General features: G+C 40.6%; 1 protein-coding gene across 3 annotated transcripts in view; it reads left to right on the top strand.

Moving 5' to 3' along the window:
• Positions 1-18,323, top strand: part of NSD1 (nuclear receptor binding SET domain protein 1) — a 133,244-nt gene extending 114,921 nt beyond the window's left edge. For all 3 annotated transcript variants that reach the window (XM_082837264.1, XM_082837263.1, XM_082837265.1), the window contains exons 17-23: positions 369-481; positions 4,868-5,137; positions 6,760-6,876; positions 8,190-8,331; positions 12,675-12,781; positions 14,344-14,548; positions 15,665-18,323. In XM_082837264.1, coding sequence (XP_082693390.1) covers positions 369-481; positions 4,868-5,137; positions 6,760-6,876; positions 8,190-8,331; positions 12,675-12,781; positions 14,344-14,548; positions 15,665-17,295 — 2,585 coding nt within the window. In that variant the 3' untranslated portion in view covers positions 17,296-18,323. The remainder of the gene's footprint in view (positions 1-368; positions 482-4,867; positions 5,138-6,759; positions 6,877-8,189; positions 8,332-12,674; positions 12,782-14,343; positions 14,549-15,664) is intronic.
• Positions 18,324-18,869: the final 546 nt, after the last annotated feature.

Below are 18,869 nucleotides of genomic sequence, written 5' to 3'. Positions count from 1 at the left end.
TTTGTGGAAGCAGAAAACTCAAAACTGAGGAAAAAGGCTTAAAGGCAGTGACTTTGCTGAGCAGATGCAGTCTAGTTGTTATTAGGAGATGTTATATGTGGGCTTTTTCAAATTATTTAGCTTTGTTTTTTGTTTTAAGTTTTCCTCTGACACTGGTAGTCTGTATAGTGCCATTTAATGATGGATTATGTTTTATTTTAATGCCATATATGAACACTCTGGGGACTGTAACTTACTAGAAAATAGAAATCATATATATGTCTTAGATTTTTGTCTAAAACGTGAATTTTCTCCAATTTAAAAGGGGGAAAAAGCGAAATAAGTAACACTACCCAAAGATTAAGTGACTGTGCTATATGTTTTCTTAGCTCTTCAGGAAGCTGCAGCAAGGTTTGAGGAGTTAAAGGCCCAAAAAGAGCTAAGACAGCTGCAGGAAGATCGAAAGAATGACAAGAAGCCACCGCCTTATAAACATATAAAGGTGAGAAAAGACCTCAGGAGAGACCCTGTAATAGCTTGCCTGCTTCCCGCTCTGTTCATGAGGAGAACTGGAAGCGCAAGCACAGTTGCTTTTAGGTAGAGGTATGAGCTTGAAAGAAGATAAGAAAAAAGTGCCAGAACACCATTTCTAGCACATTGTGTGCACTTTATAAAATTAGTTGTGTGTTGATACAGTGTTGTTCCTGTTGCTTTCGAAAGTCTTTTCATAAAGTGGATTGGAATAGATTCTGTTCACAGTCAACGAACCTTGTGGTTTGAAAGGGAAAAAAAAGCCTTGATAAAAAATGATAAATGGCCCTGAGATAGTGTGAATAATACACATGGTAAGTCTTCTCGTAATGGCTAATAGTAAAGATATTTTAGGTGGCCAGTGTGACTAGGATTCCCAAGGTCACAAGAATACATGTTAAGTGTACCTGATGCTAGTGTACCTGGTAAAACAGTCATCATCATTTCTCATCTGGGTCCAGTAGACCCTTTATATTGTTAAGTCATTTTTATAAATACTTTACAGAAGTAAAAATAAAGGAATAGTGAGGAAAAAACTTATTAGGAATTTTAGTAAGTATTTACTGAAACCTTGTTTTTAAAAACCTTTTAATCAAGTTAGTTTTGGTGCTCAAATATCAGACCACATGAAAGAATACTATAAGCTCTATTAACAAAATGAGATTGCCCAAGTTCTTGTTGCAAGATATTTGTGATGATGTCATTCCTGGATGGGAAGACCATATATATATATATTTTTTGTCATTAGAGAAGCATTATTTGTGTACTCATTGATTTTTTTTTTCGAGTTTCTGAAGTCTGAGATTTTCACTTAGAGATCAATTTTTAGAGTCTAGTGTGTTAAGTATGTCCCAAGTATTCCATGGGACGTACTTAAACTAAAAATCAATTTGTTTTTTATCTGAAATTCAAATTCAGTTGGGTATCCTGGATTTTTACTTGCTAAATCTAGCAACCCTACTAAAAGTAGACTGAAAGATGTTATCTCCAGTCTTTTATACTTTCTGGAGAGAAGATGTAGTACTTTGGGTAATGCAGTGCAGAAACTAAACTGTGACTGTTTCACTGTTGCATCATGTTTTTATGATTCTGTCATTCCACTTATTATTTTTGTCTTTTTTAGCATAGTTGGCAATCATTGATGAGTAACAAAGAGTGATGATGAATTAGTAAAGAATTATGAGATATAGGAAAAGTAAGAACACTAAAACTCCATAATAAAGATTAGATTTATAAAAGTCTAATGGACCTGCCTAGTAGTTGCAATATAGAATGAGTTTTTTTAATAAGTAAAGTTTCTTCTTGATTTTTTGAAAGACCTCTGAGAAAGTGTCATAAAATATAAAATATCAATCCTTACGAATAGTTAAAACTGTTGGGAAAAAAACAAAACAAAACCTAAAATTGGGTCTAAATGGACCCTGATGGTAGAACTGAGAGTTAAATGGAGTTACTGTGCATGGAGACATAACACTGAGGTGTAGTTCATCCTCAGAAAAAGGGAAAGTAATTTGTTTCCACAGTCGTAGATGTCACATATAGCAGAAGTTAGGCCCTTCAGAGTAGCCCGTCAACTGTATTGAACCTGTATATTGAGAAACCAACTAACGTCCCATACATGATCTAATCACAGAATTTAGACACCAACTTCTTTCCTCCACCTTTAAAACAAAAACGTATTTCCAGGAAAAAGATTTAGAATAGGGGTTGGCAAACTATGGTCCATGGGCCAAATCTGGCCTACTATGTATGGTTGGGAAAATTTGTTTTTTACAGACTATTTCCTGACACATGAAGATTTTATAAAATTCAAATATTAGTGTCCATAATTAAAGCTTTATTGACACACAGCTATGCTTATTCATTTACATATTGTCTATTGCTGTTTTCGAGCTATAGTGGCAGAGTTGAGCAACATGCACCAGAGATCTATGGCTTGCAAAAGATAAAATATTTACTGTCTGGCCCTTTACAGAAAAAGTTTGTCAATCCCTGATCTAGAGCAAGTGTAAATACTACAATTACATATCTGTGTTGTTCTTAACTTAACCATGTGTGGGGTTTTGTTTTTGCTTTATGTTGTGTTAGGCAAGAAACTTATTTGGGATTAATAACAGGTTAGATCATATGTCAAGGAGGAATGATTGAAACATACCTTTATAGAGAGAAAAGGCGTAGGATGAAACTTTTTTTGGATGGCAGTGTGTCAGTCAGGTAAAGGTATTCACCTTGAATCAGAGGTGAATATTCAGATGCCTTATGTAGGACCTGTAGTCTCAGGTGATTGAGCTCAGCCCTTGTTTATGCCTTAGAATTTGCCTTACTCAGTAGGTTTGTGACTTCCAGTTGCATATGGTGAGGGTGTTCCTCCATTAACAAGTTAATACTGTTTATCAGTATTTTAAAGAAGCTGGGAAGAGATCTGGCAGTGAGACTTACGTCATTTTAAGTTGTTCTGGAGAACGTTTGAGGGCAGTATACTTCTACAAACAGATTATTCCCCACAACAGTCTTGCAAGTAAAAGTGACTTGTCAAAATTATGCAGTTCCTGAGGAGTCAAATTTTATGTATAGGATGGGTTTTTGAAGACTCGTGGTTTGACTGTTCCCACTGAAATAATATCAAGTAGGGGAGACTCATTTTTATTTTATTTTATTGAAGTATAGTTGATTTACAATGTTGTGTTAATTTCTGCCATACAGCAAAATGAGTCAGTTATACACATATATATATTCTTTTTAATTATGGTTTTATCTCAGGATATTGAATACAGTTCCCTGTGCTATACAGTAGGACCTTGTTATTATCCACTCTATACATAATAGTTTGCATCTGCTAACCCCAAACTCCCACTCCCCAGTGCCCCCCACATACTCCCTCCCTCCCTCCCTCCCTCCCTCCCTCCCTCCCTCCCTCTCTCTCTCTCTCTCTCTCTCTCTCTCTCTCTCTCCCCCCCCTCCCTCTCCCTCCCTCCCTCCCTCCTTCTCTCTCCCTCTCTCTCTCCCCCTCTCCCTCCCTCCCCAATTAGGGGAGACCATTCTTATAGTGCACAAATCCATCTCTGTTATGGAACATCCTTTTTTTTTTTCTCCACATTGTTGTTAGTATTTGTGAAAATTCTAATGGCTTCAGAATCACAGAAATTGTTTGGCCTCTATGTTTTACCACACTGGATTTTCACGGTGGTTTTCAGTACTAGCACCACTAAAAATGAATGCCTGGGTGACATTGCTATAGTCTATTAAAAAGATTTCAAGTTATGATAGTCAATATTAAAATACATCTTCACAAACAGGACTCTGATTGCTCAGAGACCTTTTCATGTTAAATATCAGTTGAGAATGGTGATTTTTTTTTTTTAAATGTAGCAGCTAAAGTGGCGCCACCATGTGGCAATAGCAGAAACTCATTTTACAATTTACTTGGCTTACCAGCCTTGAAATTATGATTTTTTTTAAGAGATGAATTTTTTAAATTTGTGGTATTTACATTTTGCGTATCAAGTGAGGCTTTATTTTTATGTCAAATTGCCTAAATCTTTATTTCCTCCAGGTTTTTTTTTTTTTGGTTTTTGTTTTTTTGCTCTACGCGGGCCTCTCGCTGTTGTGGCCTCTCCTGTTGTGGAGCACAGGCCCCGGACACACAGGCTCAGCGGCCCTGGCTCACGGGCCTAGCTGCTCCACGGCATGTGGGATCTTCCCAGACCAGGGCACGAACCCGTGTCCCCTGCATCAGCAGGCGAACTTTCAACCACTGCGCCACCAGGGAAGCCCTCCTCCAGTTTTTTAATTGTGGTAAAATACAGATAACATAAAATTTTTTATCTTAACCATATTTAAGTATACAGTTCAGTGGTATTAAATGCATTTGTAACGTTTTGCAACCGTTGCCACCATCCATCTCTAGAACTCTACATTTTGTAAAACTGAAATCTATACCCCAGTAAACAGTAGCTTCCCATTTTCCCCTCCTCTCAGCCCCTGGCAACTATTATTCTACTTTCTGTCTCTTTGTATCTAAGTAGAATCAGTATTTGTCTGTTTTGACTGGCTTATTTCATTTAACATAATATCCTCCGGGTTCATCCATGTTGTATATCGTGTGTCAAAATTTCCTTCCTTTTTAGGCTGAATGAGATTATATTATTTTTACCACATTTTGCTTATTCATTCGTCGGTGGACACTTGTGTTGTTGCCACATTTAAGTTATTGTGAATAATTCTGCTAAATCTTGATAATTCAAAATCATGTAAAATGTGGCATGTGACTTTAAAGGAAAGAAATCTGCCTTTCATAGGTCCTAAATTGTCTTGTGTTGACTTGCCTGCTATACTATAGTATGTGTTTCTACTCCAGGTGAACCGTCCTATTGGCAGGGTACAGATCTTCACTGCAGACTTGTCTGAAATTCCCCGTTGCAACTGTAAAGCTACTGATGAGAACCCCTGTGGGATAGACTCCGAGTGCATCAACCGCATGCTGCTCTATGAGTGTCACCCCACAGTATGTCCTGCTGGAGGGCGCTGCCAAAACCAGTGCTTTACTAAGCGCCAGTATCCAGAGGTTGAAATTTTTCGCACATTACAGAGGGGCTGGGGTCTCCGGACAAAAACAGATATCAAAAAGGTGAAGAAACCTATTCTTAATTTTCAGATTTTTTTCCTTTGCAGTTGCTTAATATGAGTAATTGTTCTTGATGAATATGAGAAAATTGATCATGGAGGAAAATAATATTGTGTGAGGATTAACCTTATTTTTATATCTTGCCAATCCTTCCAGAAATTAGAGGCTTGAAAATAGATGGTCTCCTTTATTTCTAAAGTTCAAGTATTGATCATGTTCACTATGTATGAGAATGATAAAAATGAGGGAAATTCATAGAGATACTTGTTTGCTCGTTTGCGGAAATCCTGGAACCTGTAGTTAGGATAGTGAGAGCATGATACAGTGGTGTTAATCACCAACTAATAAAATAAAATCTATTTTTACTGAGAGAAAAATAGGTTTGGGTTCATGGAACATGCAGGAGAAGAGGATTAGGTCTTCTCTAATGAAAATGCAGTAACATCTTCAACTTGAAACTTGGAAGGACCTGCAGGTTTCTAATAAATAGATGGTATTGTACAGTCTTTGAGTAGAATAAATTATATTTGACATTTTAATAGAATAAACCTTACTCTGATTATACCTTCTGAAGAATTTTATTGAAGTTTGTTTCTAGGAAAGGAAGTGAATATGGGGTGGTCTATTTTAGTCATTTGCTAAGTAACCATTATATATTGTCTGTGTGTCAGGCATGTTGCTGTGTGATGCAGTGCTCAGTAAGAGAGACATGGTCCATGCTTTCATACAGTTTACATTCTAGATGCAGAGAGACATTGAACAAGTAATCACCCAATGTGGAAACACAAAGGGTTCTGGAGGCATGTGGCAAAGGGCCTGAAACTAGCTTGTCTCTGAGAATTTTAATTTTTTGTTGTTGTTGTTGTTGTTGTTGTTGCGCTTAGTTGCAGCAGGCAGGCTCCTTAGTTGCAGCTCAAGGGCTCCTTAGTTGTGTCACATGGGCTTCTTAGTTGTGGCATGTGAACTCTTAGTTGCGGCATGCATGTGGGATCTAGTTCCCTGACCAGGGATCGAACCCGGGCCCCCTGCATTGGGAGTGTGGAGTCTTAACCACTGCACCACCAGGGAAGTCCCTGAGAATGTTTTAAATTGAGGCTTGAAACATAAGTAATTGTTGGCTTAGGCTGGTTGAGTGTTCAAGCATTTCAGGTAGAGGGGACAGCATGAGAGAAAGCCAGTATGACTATTGTATAGTGAGTCAGGAGGACAGTGATGTGAAATGTGGTGGAAGGGCAGTAGGCAGGGCATGCTCCAAGGAAAAAGAGGATAGTTTAGCGAAATTGACTTTTAGGTTCTTGGACAGGTAAAGGGATCAACTATCCATATCACCATTATAGTGGAGCTTTAGTTTACTTACTTTTATTTTGGTTGATCTTAAGGTGTATCCCAAGTTTTCTGCTGTTGGCTGTGGTAGGAGTGGGGAGATGGTTCATATTTTCAAATAGTTGAAGTATCATATTTATATTATGTGGTTTCTTGAATAAACCTTTGTTAAAGTGACTAGTTAAATGTGCATGAATTGCTTTGGAGAATCTGTTGTTTTCATTAATTTTTTAAAATAAGGTATACCTGTGAACACAGTTATGCTTTTTGTCACTTAAGTCAAGAGCTATTTCTTGTTCCAGGGTGAATTTGTCAATGAATATGTGGGTGAGCTAATAGATGAAGAAGAGTGCAGAGCTCGAATCCGTTACGCCCAAGAACACGATATCACTAATTTCTATATGCTCACTTTAGACAAAGTAAGTAATGAAAAGTGTTATTTCCACTGTTATAAGATTGTGAATTAGTGTTGTCCCAGCTATAGTGTTCATAGGCATGTCATACACTGTCCAAAACAGTGTCTTTCCCCCATATTCATAGGGATTGCTTGATCAGGGTCCTGGAGTTAGGTAAGGTTGCTCATTTCTAGCTGTACATCCATGGCAAAAGGCAATACAGCTGCTTTTAGCATTATTTTTCAGTGTCCAATGTAAGTGATTATGTCTTTTAGTGTTTTTCCTATAAGATTAAAACTTGAAGCCAGAAAAATAATAATTCTTTTACTTTTTATTTTACAGATTGAGACACTGATTTGTTCGTATTTAATTAGTGCATTGAGAAGGTCATATAAATTGACTATAGAACTCAGCTTACAAACCCAAGTCAGCTCTCCAATTATTGGAATTTCTGATGAGTTACATTTCACTGGTGTCTAGAATTATATTTGGGATTTCTTTTTTTGTATGTGTGTGTTTCCAACATGTTTTATTTATTTATTTTAAATTTATTTTTTAATATTTTATAGAAGTATATGTCGTTTACAATGTTGTATTAATTTCTGCTGTATAGCAAAGTGATTCAGTTATACATATATATATTCTTTTTCATATTCTTTTGCATTATGATTTATCACCAGATATTGAATATAGTTCCCTGTGCTATACAGTAGGACCTTGTTGTTTATGGGATTTATTTCTAATTCCAGCATCCTAATGTGTTTCGTTTCTGTGTATACTGAGATTCCTCTTTGTACCTGAGTATTATGTTCTGCTAGGTTCCTCTCCCCCACTCTCCGTTAACTTTTATAATAGACCTTTCTTGGTGTGAAACTTTGTATTTACCGAGTTGTACTTCTATGGATTGTGAGATTCTCACCTCAAGATACTCTTGATCTTCATTCGGGATGGGGTCTTGATGTCATTATTAAAATATTAGGTGATTTCTGATGTGTAGCCAGGGTTCAGGACTACCTAATTTAGAGAATGGAACAAGCTACTATTTCTAGGATGGTGGTCCTCAAACTTCAGCATATATCATAATCACCTAGTGGGCTTAACACAGATTGCTGGGCCTCAGAGTTTCTGCTTTAGTATATCTGGAGTGCAACCCAAGAATTTGCATTTCTAACGGATTCCGAGGTGGTGATACTAGTGCTGGTCAAGGGACTACACTCTGAGACCACCCCTCTGGAAGAATCAAACTTTACAAATAGAAACTCCAGCTTATTTATTATCACTCTAATTTTAATCAATAATAGTAGAGGTCTGCTGAACAGCATCTCTTGGAATTCTAGGATCGTATTATTGATGCTGGTCCCAAAGGAAACTATGCTCGATTCATGAATCATTGCTGCCAGCCCAACTGTGAAACACAGAAGTGGTCTGTGAATGGAGATACCCGTGTTGGCCTTTTTGCCTTGAGTGACATTAAAGCAGGTAAGAATTATTTAAGGATTCTGGAGCTAGGAATGGGATTTCAGTTTTTATTATCTAAAAATCCCATATGTTCTATAATCCAAAATGAGGTTGCAAATTCCCAAGGATACATAAAAGACTTTCCAGGTGGTACTTAGCATGTACCAGGTATTTTTTTTGTTGGTGGTGGTATGGTAAAATACACATTACATAAAATTTACCATTTCAGCCATTTTTAAGTGTACGGTTCAGTGGCATTAAGTCCATTCACATTGTTGTGCAACCATCACCACCATCTATCTCCAGAACTTTTTATCTTCTCCAACTGAAGATACCCATTAACCAATAACTCCCTCATTTCCCCCCTCCCCGAGCCCCGGGCAACCACCATTTTATCTTCTGTCTCTGTGATTTTTTTAGCTACTCTGGGAATCTCATGTAAGTGCAGTCATACAATATTTGTTTTGTTGTGGCTAGCTCATTTTTACTTAGCATGATGTCTTCAAGGTTTGGGCATGGATGTTTGGGTTTTTTTGGTTTGTTTGTTTTTTTCTGGCCGTGCCACACGGCTTGTGGGATCTTACTTCCCCGACCAGGGATTGAACCAGGGGCCACCACAGTGAAAGCACCAAGTCCTAACCACTGGACCACCAGGGAATTTCCTGGATGGTTTTAAAGGAATAAATTTCCAGACCTTTTCCATAGCCTTTATATGAACTCCTTAAAAATTGGTCTGCCTTAGGACTTTCCCTGGTGGCACAGTGGTTAAGAATTCGCCTGCCAATGCAGGGAACACGGGTTCGATCCCTGGTCCGGGAAGATCCCACATGCCGCGGAGCAACTAAGCCCGTGTGTCACAACTACTGAACCCGCGTGCCACAACTACTGAAGCCCGCGCGCCTACAGCCTGTGCTCCGCAACAAGAGAAGCCACCGCAATGAGAAGCCCGTGCACTGCAACGAAGAGTAGCCCCCGCTCGCCGCAACTAGAGGAAGCCCGTGCGCAGCAATGAAGACCCCACGCAGCCAGAAATAAATAAATTTATTTTTTTAAAAAATTGGTCTGCCTTAGAAAGTGTCAGCAGTCCAGGTCTCCTTTTACAGTTGCCCTTCATCCACTTTATAAACCAAATATCCACCTCTTACCCATCTGAATTTTATGGTTTATGAGCCCAAGGCTAAGAAAAACAAAAACCCTCACCTCTTGGGTCTCAAAGAACTGGACATTTGGAGAATGCACAGCTATGTTGTGGCCTGCCTAGATGCCTATTACGTCTCTGAGAATTCAGAGTGTAGAAGTGAGGTAGTTGTAATCAGCACAATATTAAGATGTTTATTTGAATTGAAAGTAAACCTGATAGGGCTAAGAGGTTTGAAAGTAAAGTTATATGATGGATATTTTCCATCAATTAAAGGAGCTTAAAATTTAGTGTCAAGGTTTTGATGAAAAAGTTGTAAGCATATCGTATATACATATACATATGACACCCTCTAAATTGCATGATTTTTTAAAATATTTAGACTTGTATAAGTTTGAATGTATAAGGATGTATATAATTTTTCAAAATAAGTTTTGCAGGAATACTAGCAAAGCATTTTCAGGATCACTCTCCTAACTCAAAATGAGATCAGACTGGCCTGGGTAGTTTGTAATTGACAGTAGCGTAGTCCAATGACTTTCAAAGCAGAAATCCCATATGAGCATTCTGCTTTGCCCAGTCAGTGTCGTTTACCTCAGCAAACACTAATCAAGATAAAGTAATTAAAGAGCAATTTTGTCAGCTTTTTGTCTGTTGCCTTTTCTTTTTTTCAATCTGTGGATAACACCCAACACCCCCCGCCCCCCCCCCCGATATATCTATTTCTCTATAATTTAAATATACTGCTGGCCAGGAGTCTTTTAGGCTCTTTAGAATTTTAAAGGCTCTGACAGTTTTCATATTTTAAAAATTGAGCCACTGTTTTGTATTGCTTCACATAAAAGTATTTAATGATGAAAGTAACAATGCTTGAGCATCACTGTGCACTGTGCTCTATTGGACTAAATGATAGTGATTTTTAAAATCAGTAAGTTGTATCAAATTTTTGGAATGGATGGCTTCAGAGTAAATTGGGTAGATTTCTGCTTTGTAACAGGAATTATCAAGTGAGCGTGTAAGAGCTACCATTTATCCAATGCCAGACACTGTTCCAAGCATATTGTCTCATTTAATCCTTACAAAAGTACTGTAAAGTATTTGGTAGCATTATCTATGTTACTTGGATTCTTGGATCTGATATATCTCTCATTCTTTTCTCCATTTTTCTCTGTAACCACACTGGGGGAGGGAGGGGCAGTGTTCCTCTGTATTAATTACTTAAATGTTAGCCATGTGACTTCAGTTCTTATCTCTGTCCTGACTGCTTTTAGTACCACACTTCTACTTTGAACTTTAGTCTGTGTCCATGGGGATGGCCTCTTCTACCATGTCTAGCCACAAATTTCTCTTCTCCCATATTCATTCAGCTCAGGTAGAATGGTGTGGGAATTGACAGACCTTATTTTTGTCCTCCCAGTCTGCAAGGGTGGGTGGGGGAATTGAGACAGAATGTGCTCATTGCCATGCAGAGTGCCCATAGGAGCTTCAGCCTTGCGAATGGAATCAGAACTTTAAGCTTGCTCTCCTCCTTACACATCCAACCTCATGGGCTCTTCACATACCTGTTACTTTCTGTCTTCAATGTGTCATACTCACTCCTTGTTTATCTCTTCTCCAGTGCCATTTGCCATCCCCCAGATTGCAGATTATTGTATTTTGGACTGTTTTCTAGAATGGCTTTCCTGTATGCACACTGATGATACCTTCTGATTTATCTCCTTGTGTGGTTTTGTTTACACAGTGGATGCTGAGTGAGCAGCAAGTTATGCCAAGTATCTTGCTATCTTGTGGTTGAGTTGCACTGTAAGCACATTAAATATATGAAAATTCAGCTATATGCTCATAAATTTTTAAATAAGATTAGTGTGAATAGAATTACCCATCATTCAGTACAATAAGTTCACAGTGGGGAGGGGAGATGTGACCCTGCTGTTACCTTGGTCAGTCTTGGTTCCTACAGGCTCCTCACAATGTGAGCCTCTTACCAGGCCACAAATGATTCTAGCATTTGTACCATATGAACTCCTAAATATAAGCCAGCTGCTTTATAATTTGCTCAACCAAATTAAAAAATAATTGTTTCCAATATTAGATGAAAAACTGTATATATTAATCTCACTGATAGAAGATTTGTCATTCTGCAAAGGGAAATCTTCCTAAGTTTTGACAATTTTGACTGAACAATTATCACTTTGTACATTAACGGTAAGCCATGACCCCCACCCAGAGATAACCTCTTTGTATGTCTGTATAAAATTCTTCTATTTGTTAGGCTTTCCCTAACATGCTTTGAGTTTGAATGTGTGATTTATTTGCTCTCAGTTTTGATGAAATGCACTTGTGACAGAAAGGGGACTTTTTTACCTTAAATTTGTACATCTCCTATTAAAGTTTACAAATTTCTGCTATGTACATTATGTCATTCTCAGTAAGCTTGTGAGATTGTTATCTGCATTTAATAAATGGACTCTTCGGCTCAAATCAGCCAGCTAGATTGTGGTGTAACTGGGATGTATAGCCAGGGCTTAGGTCTTGTGGTCTAGAGTTCTCTGGTATTATTCTGTATTGACATGTCTCTCTCCCTTAAGTGCTGCCTGGTAAGATGTACTCACCTTGGCACAGATGACAGGTTTCCTTCATACTTGCTTTCCCAGTGCCTGGCACATCAGTGCACAGTAAATTGCTGTTTGTCTGTTTTTGGTAATGAAATAATATATTTTGAATCTGAATGGTTAGAAAAAAATAAAAAACAATTTGGGATTAACACATCTATAGTAAAAGTTATTTTAAATATTACTTGTTGGGACTTCCCTGGAGGTCCAGTGGTTAAGACTTCGCCTTCCAGTGCAGGGGGTGCATGTTTGATCCCTGGTCGGGGAGCTAAGATCCCACATGCCTCGCAGCCAGGAAACCAAAAGGTAAAACGGAAGCAATATTGTAACAAATTCAATAAAGACTTTAAAAATGGTCCACATCAAAAATATCTTAAAAAAAATTACTTGTTAAGTCATGTAAGTTTTTCTGTTATTAAGTTATATTAGCTCATTAATAATGTTATATGATTAGGATTTATTAGTATGTTAATAATACAGTGTGATTACAGTTAATCCTTTTAATCCTCTTTTAAAAATTCATCTGTTCTCTTGGAAGTCTGCCTTTTGTGATTAATAGAGAAATAATGTAATTAAAGCCATAGATATTAATATTTTCATGGTCTTTTATGCAGGCACTGAACTTACCTTCAACTACAACCTAGAATGTCTTGGGAATGGAAAGACTGTTTGCAAATGTGGAGCTCCGAACTGCAGTGGCTTTTTGGGTGTAAGGCCAAAGGTACCTTTTAAACATAAAGCTGTAAAATAGGAACCTGTAGATTACTTCCCATGTCTTTTATTGGTCTTAGTTGATCTTACATTTCCTAAGAAAGATTCTCAGTCTCTGTGTCTCTTTTTGCCTTTTTAAAGATATCACAGAATCTGATATTGAATTTAAGATTCTAAATGTACTATAAGACTGTAGATAAACATAGGACTTTTTTTTTTTTTTAAGGACCCTTAATCTTAACCATGTACCAGTATAAACTTTGTTGTATCTTACTTCCTGGTTTTTTATGTGTACTTTAACTGAATTATAATTCTATAACTGTTAAGAATTGTTTATAATTCTTAAATATTATACATTTTTCCTTGCTGTTACATAATTTTCATAACCATCATTTTTAGTGACTGTTTAAATTTTTATATAATAGATGAACCATAATAGATGAACATCTGGATGCTTCCAGATTTCTCTATCATAAGTAACAGCATGCTGAAAATTGAAATTTAATTTTGATGCAAAGTAGACTACACCATGACTCCAATTGGGTATTTCCCATTATGCTTGTTTGATTGTGAAGTCAACATTAAGAACTGAAAAATGCAAATTAGCATGGAAACCACTAGCTAAAGAGGGTAATCATTTTGAGCTATAATAAATGAAGAACACCCAGTGATTATTCTTTTATTTATTAAATAAGAAAATTTATATTGGATTTTGTATTTTGTTTAGTTAGTTGGTTAAATGGTCTTGTTCCTTAAGATGTGCGGTTGACTTAGTCCCTATAAATTAAAATAGTAACAGAGTTTAATGGTGTTAGGTGCACTAGGGATTCAGTTTCTATATCTTTAGGGTCTGTGTAGCATTTCACACATGAATCAGTGAAAGGGAAATTCGGGAGCAGAAGTTTAGAAATGGGAGGAGATCACTGTGGGCTGGCAATAAATTGGATTGGTCCTGGATATTCCTAGGCTGAGATAAATAATGCGATGAAAACCATGCATTTTGATGACCAAGTGTGGTCTGCAGGGAGCACAGAGTAGACCTGTGGGCTGCACCAGGATCTATCTTGGGGAGTGGTGGACATGAACCTAAACTGACTTAGGTAAAGATGCATAGCTTGTCAAGAGCAAGGGCCACAAATTAGTTTTCTGTGTCTTCCTAGCACATGGCTCATACTAAGTGCTCAGTGAAGGTTTGTTGAATAAGTTAAGAAATGTGTGTGACACATACACCCAGAGAAGTCTTCCTTAGTTTTTGAAATTAGACAAACATAAGAATAAAAATAAAACTTACTGTTAAAGGATGATCTTTAATACCAGTCTTATGTATCAACAGAAAGAAGCACATTTCTCTCTTAATTCGCTCAAGTGGTAGGAGTAGTTGATACCAGATAAAATTCATGCTACCATTCATTGGGTACCTATGATATGCCCAGTGCTTTTCCTGCATTTTCTCTTAACTTCACAGTAGTCTATGAGGACTGTGTCTTCCCAGAGGAGAGTCTGAAGCTCAGAGAGGATAGTTAACCTGGTCAAGATCATACAACTAATGTGTCGACAATATTTGACCTCTAGAATCAACCCATTGCCACAGAGGAAAAGTCAAAGAAATTCAAGAAGAAGCAACAGGGGAAGCGCAGGACCCAGGGTGAAATCACAAAGGAGCGAGAGGATGAGTGTTTCAGCTGTGGGGATGCTGGCCAGCTCGTCTCCTGTAAGAAGCCAGGCTGCCCCAAAGTTTACCATGCAGACTGTCTCAATCTAACCAAGCGACCAGCAGGTTGGTGCCAAAATCCATTTAGAGTTCTCCTTGTTCTCTGCCAGAATTCTCAGAGCCCTTTGGTCTTCCCATGCATAGTGTTGAGAGGTGTCAAAATAAATGACAACAAAGGCTTAGAATCCTAGGTTATAGAGAAGGGAACAGAAACTCACTCGCTCTGTCAAGCATTTTATGTTATTTTATCCTCCCAGCAACCCGTAGAGAGGGGTGGGAGTGACAGGAGTTTGTCCCCAAATTAGGTTTCCTTCAATATGTGGTTGCCAGGGTAATGAAATAATAGAAACTAAGGTAGTGTAGGTGCAAGGCCATAACACTGACCTCAGTGCCAGGAAATGGAAATGGGGAATTGTTTCAGAAGCAATTACTCAGGGCCGTAGCTGGCACAGGTTGTGATAGAACTGATCTTGCCAATGAGCCAGGAGTGAGCTCTAGCATAGTTTACTTGGAAGGAGCTGGGATGGAACACTGTCCATGGCAGAGATTCGGGTATCATGAAATGAGGGTAAAAGAGAGCAGCTTGGGTTGGCTTTGGGTCTTTCCTGCTGATTCTGTGTGGACAACACAGGTAGTTTGTGCTAGTTTCCAGACTTAACATTGAGCAAAGGTAAATCTGCTTCCATTTTTCACCTTTGTGTATCTGCTCCCTGTTCCTAGTAATAACCAAATAAGCAGTTTAATTGGCTGAGATTTTCCCCATAAGGTTGAATATTTAAAGGTTGTACAGGACAAATGGAGTTTGTAAAAATATGAAAGTAATATCTTCACATTCCATCTAAGGGGAGCTTTGGGTTTTGTTTTATTGTTGTTGCTTTTCTCCTTGTTGGAAATAGTTGTAGAAATCAGGGTTTACTCCTGCTTGGGTTCTTTTTGTTGTTATTTACTCCTGCTTGGGTTTTAACTGATGCTCAGTTGCTACTTGATAGTTGGCTGTTATTTTTATGCATTTTGCAGAAAGTAAAGCTGAGATCCTGGGGGAGGGGAGGTGGGCAAGCGGCATGAGCTCTCTGCAGAAGGCAGCAGTTTGAAATCACTCCTTTGACTTAGTTCCAGAGCCATGACCCATCTCATATGCATGTCTTGTTTTCCTAAGCCTTTGTTTCACACCTGTGTTTTCAGGGAAATGGGAGTGTCCTTGGCATCAGTGTGACATCTGCGGAAAGGAAGCAGCCTCCTTCTGTGAGATGTGTCCCAGCTCCTTTTGTAAGCAGCATCGGGAAGGGATGCTCTTCATCTCCAAACTGGATGGGCGTCTGTCTTGTACTGAGCATGATCCCTGTGGGCCCAACCCTCTGGAACCTGGGGAGATCCGTGAGTATGTACCTCCTACAGTACCGCTGCCTCCAGGCCCAGGCACTCACCTGGCAGAGCAATCATCAGGAGTAGCTGCTCAGGGGCCCAAGATGTCGGACAAGCCATCTGCTGACACCAACCAGACGCTGTCACTGTCCAGAAAAGCTCTGGCAGGGACTTGTCAGAGGCCACCGCTGCCTGAAAGGCCTCCTGATAGAACTGACTCCAGGCCCCAGCCTGTAGATAGGGTCAGGGACCTTGCTGGGTCAGGGACCAAACCCCAATCTTTGGTATCCAGCCAGAAGCCATTGGACAGGCCACCTGCAATGGCAGGACCAAGACCCCAACTATCTGACAAACCCTCTCCAGTGACCGGCCCAAGCTCCTCACCCTCAGTCAGGTCACAACCACTGGAAAGACCTCTGGGGACAGCTGACCCAAGGCTGGATAAATCCATAGGTGCTGCCAGCCCAAGGCCCCAGTCACTGGAGAAAACCCCTGTCCCTACTGGCCTGAGACTTCCGCAGCCAGACAAACTGCTAGTCACCAGCGGTCCCAAACCCCAGACTTCAGACAGGCCCTCTGAAAAATCCCATGCCTCTTTGTCCCAGAGACTCCCACCTCCTGACAAAGTACTATCAGCTGTGGTCCAGACCCTGGTAGCTAAAGAAAAAGCACTGAGGCCTGTGGACCAGAATACTCAGTCAAAAAATAGAGCTGCTTTGGTGATGGATCTCATAGACCTAACTCCTCGCCAGAAGGAACGGGGAGCTTCTCCCCATGAGATCACACCACAGGTTGATGAGAAGATGCCAGTGTTGGAGTCGAGCTCGTGGCCTGCCAGCAAAGGTCTGGGACAGATGTCACGAGCCATTGAGAGAGCCATTGTGTCAGATCCTGTCCTTCAGCCACCGGGCAAAGCAGCGGCCCCTTCAGAGCACTCCTGGCAAGCTGTTAAATCACTCACCCAGGCCAGACTTCTTTCTCAGCCCCCTGCCAAGGCTTTTTTGTATGAGCCAGCAACTCAGGCCTCAGGAAGAGCACCTGCAGGGGCTGAGCAGACCCCAGGGCCTCCCAGCCAAGCACCAGGCCTGGTGAAGCAGGTGAAGCAGATGGCCGGAGGCCAGCAACTACCTGGACTTGCTGCCAAGAGTGGGCAGTCCTTCAGGCCTCTTGGGAAGGCCCCATCCTCCCTCTCCACTGAAGAGAAGAAGTTGGCAACCACAGAGCAGAGTCCCTGGGCCTTGGGCAAGGCCTCACCAGGGCCAGGGCTCTGGCCCATGGTGGCTGGACAGACACTGGCACAGTCTTGCTGGTCCTCTGGGAGCACACAGACATTGGCACAGACTTGCTGGTCTCTTGGAAGAGGGCAAGACCCTAAATCAGAGCAAAATACCCTTCCAGCTCTTAACCAGGCTCCTTCCAGTCACAAGTGTGCAGAGTCAGAACAGAAATAATACCAGTAAATGCCACATGACCAGACCAGCTGCCCCCAGGGTTCTTGGGGAAGGGAAAAATCTTATTTTTCCCTCTTAAAAAACAGACCCCAACACTTTTCCACTGATATTCTCTCCTTATATCCCAACATTCAGAACTCTTGCGACATTAGCCAGTGGGGGCTTGTGGTTGTGTGAACCATGTATGGAAATCCAAGTGGGCCCCAGCCAAGGAGACAGACAGACTCGGGTCTCTTTCCCCCAACCGTTACTCATGGTGAACTTGAAATAAAAAGTCCACTCTGGAGTCAAGCATGGGATTCGATTCCACTGGTCAGGTTGAAGGTAGCGGGGCTCTCAAAGCTATTTCTCTAGCCCTACCAAGCTCCACTGAGGGTACCTGATGAACCCGTGGGAGGAACTGATACCCATTCAAATCGGTGGTGATTTCTTGAACATTCATGTGTGCTAGGCCTGGTGCTAGTCACTGGCAGGAGATACAGAGATAAATAAGACCTGATCCCTGTGAGCCTAACATGCTTGCCTGGGTTCCCAGGTTATTTTTAAAGAACCTTTGACCAGGAAATAACAGGAAGTTTGAGGGGCCTTGGGGCTCTGGGCTCATTTTGTCATGCCCTTTGTGGCCCCAGAAGTGGTGGTTTTGAGTGTCTCCTGGTCAGGTGTGCCTGTGTGTATGTGCATGCGTGTACACTCATGCGGAGGTCTCCTCTATAGGCAGGTAGGGCCTGTTGGCTGGGCAGCCTCTGCTGCTTCTGTCTGGGCTCTGGAGAGTCTAAAGATCTGTCCTTGGTGGAGCAGTTGGTTGGGGGGCTGGGCTCTGTGAGGACACAGCTTTCCCTCAGTGTAAGAAGGCAATTGGCAAGCTTACCTTTCTTTTCTACAGATTTTCCTCCTTTTACATCAACCCACCCCATGCCTGTCCCCCAAACACTCAGGTGCTTTCAGATTTCAGAGTCTCGGGCAGTAGACCTAGGGAATCTCTGGCAAGCTCTGGGCTAGATCCACCACCAGCTCAGGGAGAGTGCCAGATCCTGGCAAGAAATTACTTCTCTCCTGATCCTTTGCCCTCCTACCTGAATGGAGGGAGTCTTCTTCACTAGTGGATTCTACCACCCTCTTCCTGAGAAATGCTGTGCTCTGTATTGAGAACACCTGCCTGCTGACTTAGCTCAAAGGCAAGCCAGAACCCTTCCCCATGACTGGCAAGATGTGGCGTTTAGAGCAATGTCCAGTCCAAGAAATGACTCCTCATAACTGCTGATTATCTGTTACTGCTGCCCTGAGCTGGGGCCCAAGGGCTGGGAAATCTGTTGGTGCTACCCTGCCCTACCATTCACCCAGCTCACTGACTGCCAACAGGAATTGCTGTTTGGCCAGTTCCTTCCCATTCACCCACCCCCTCTTTGTCCCTAGACCAAACATGTTTACCTCTCTGCTTTGCCAACTTAGCCAGCAGCTTTAGCCAACAGGCCATCTCCTGGCCCCAAGGTCTCCTGGCCATTTCTGTCTCAGTTATGGCTTTTACACCCTCAACAGGATTCTGTATTTTGTCCCAATTTCCTCCTCCTGAGTTT

Source organism: Leucopleurus acutus (assembly GCF_964270905.1).
Source record: "Leucopleurus acutus genome assembly, chromosome: 3".
Lineage (NCBI taxonomy): Eukaryota > Metazoa > Chordata > Mammalia > Artiodactyla > Delphinidae > Leucopleurus > Leucopleurus acutus.
The sequence above is the reverse complement of the archived record's forward strand: the minus strand, read 5'-3'. Positions and strand labels throughout refer to the sequence as shown.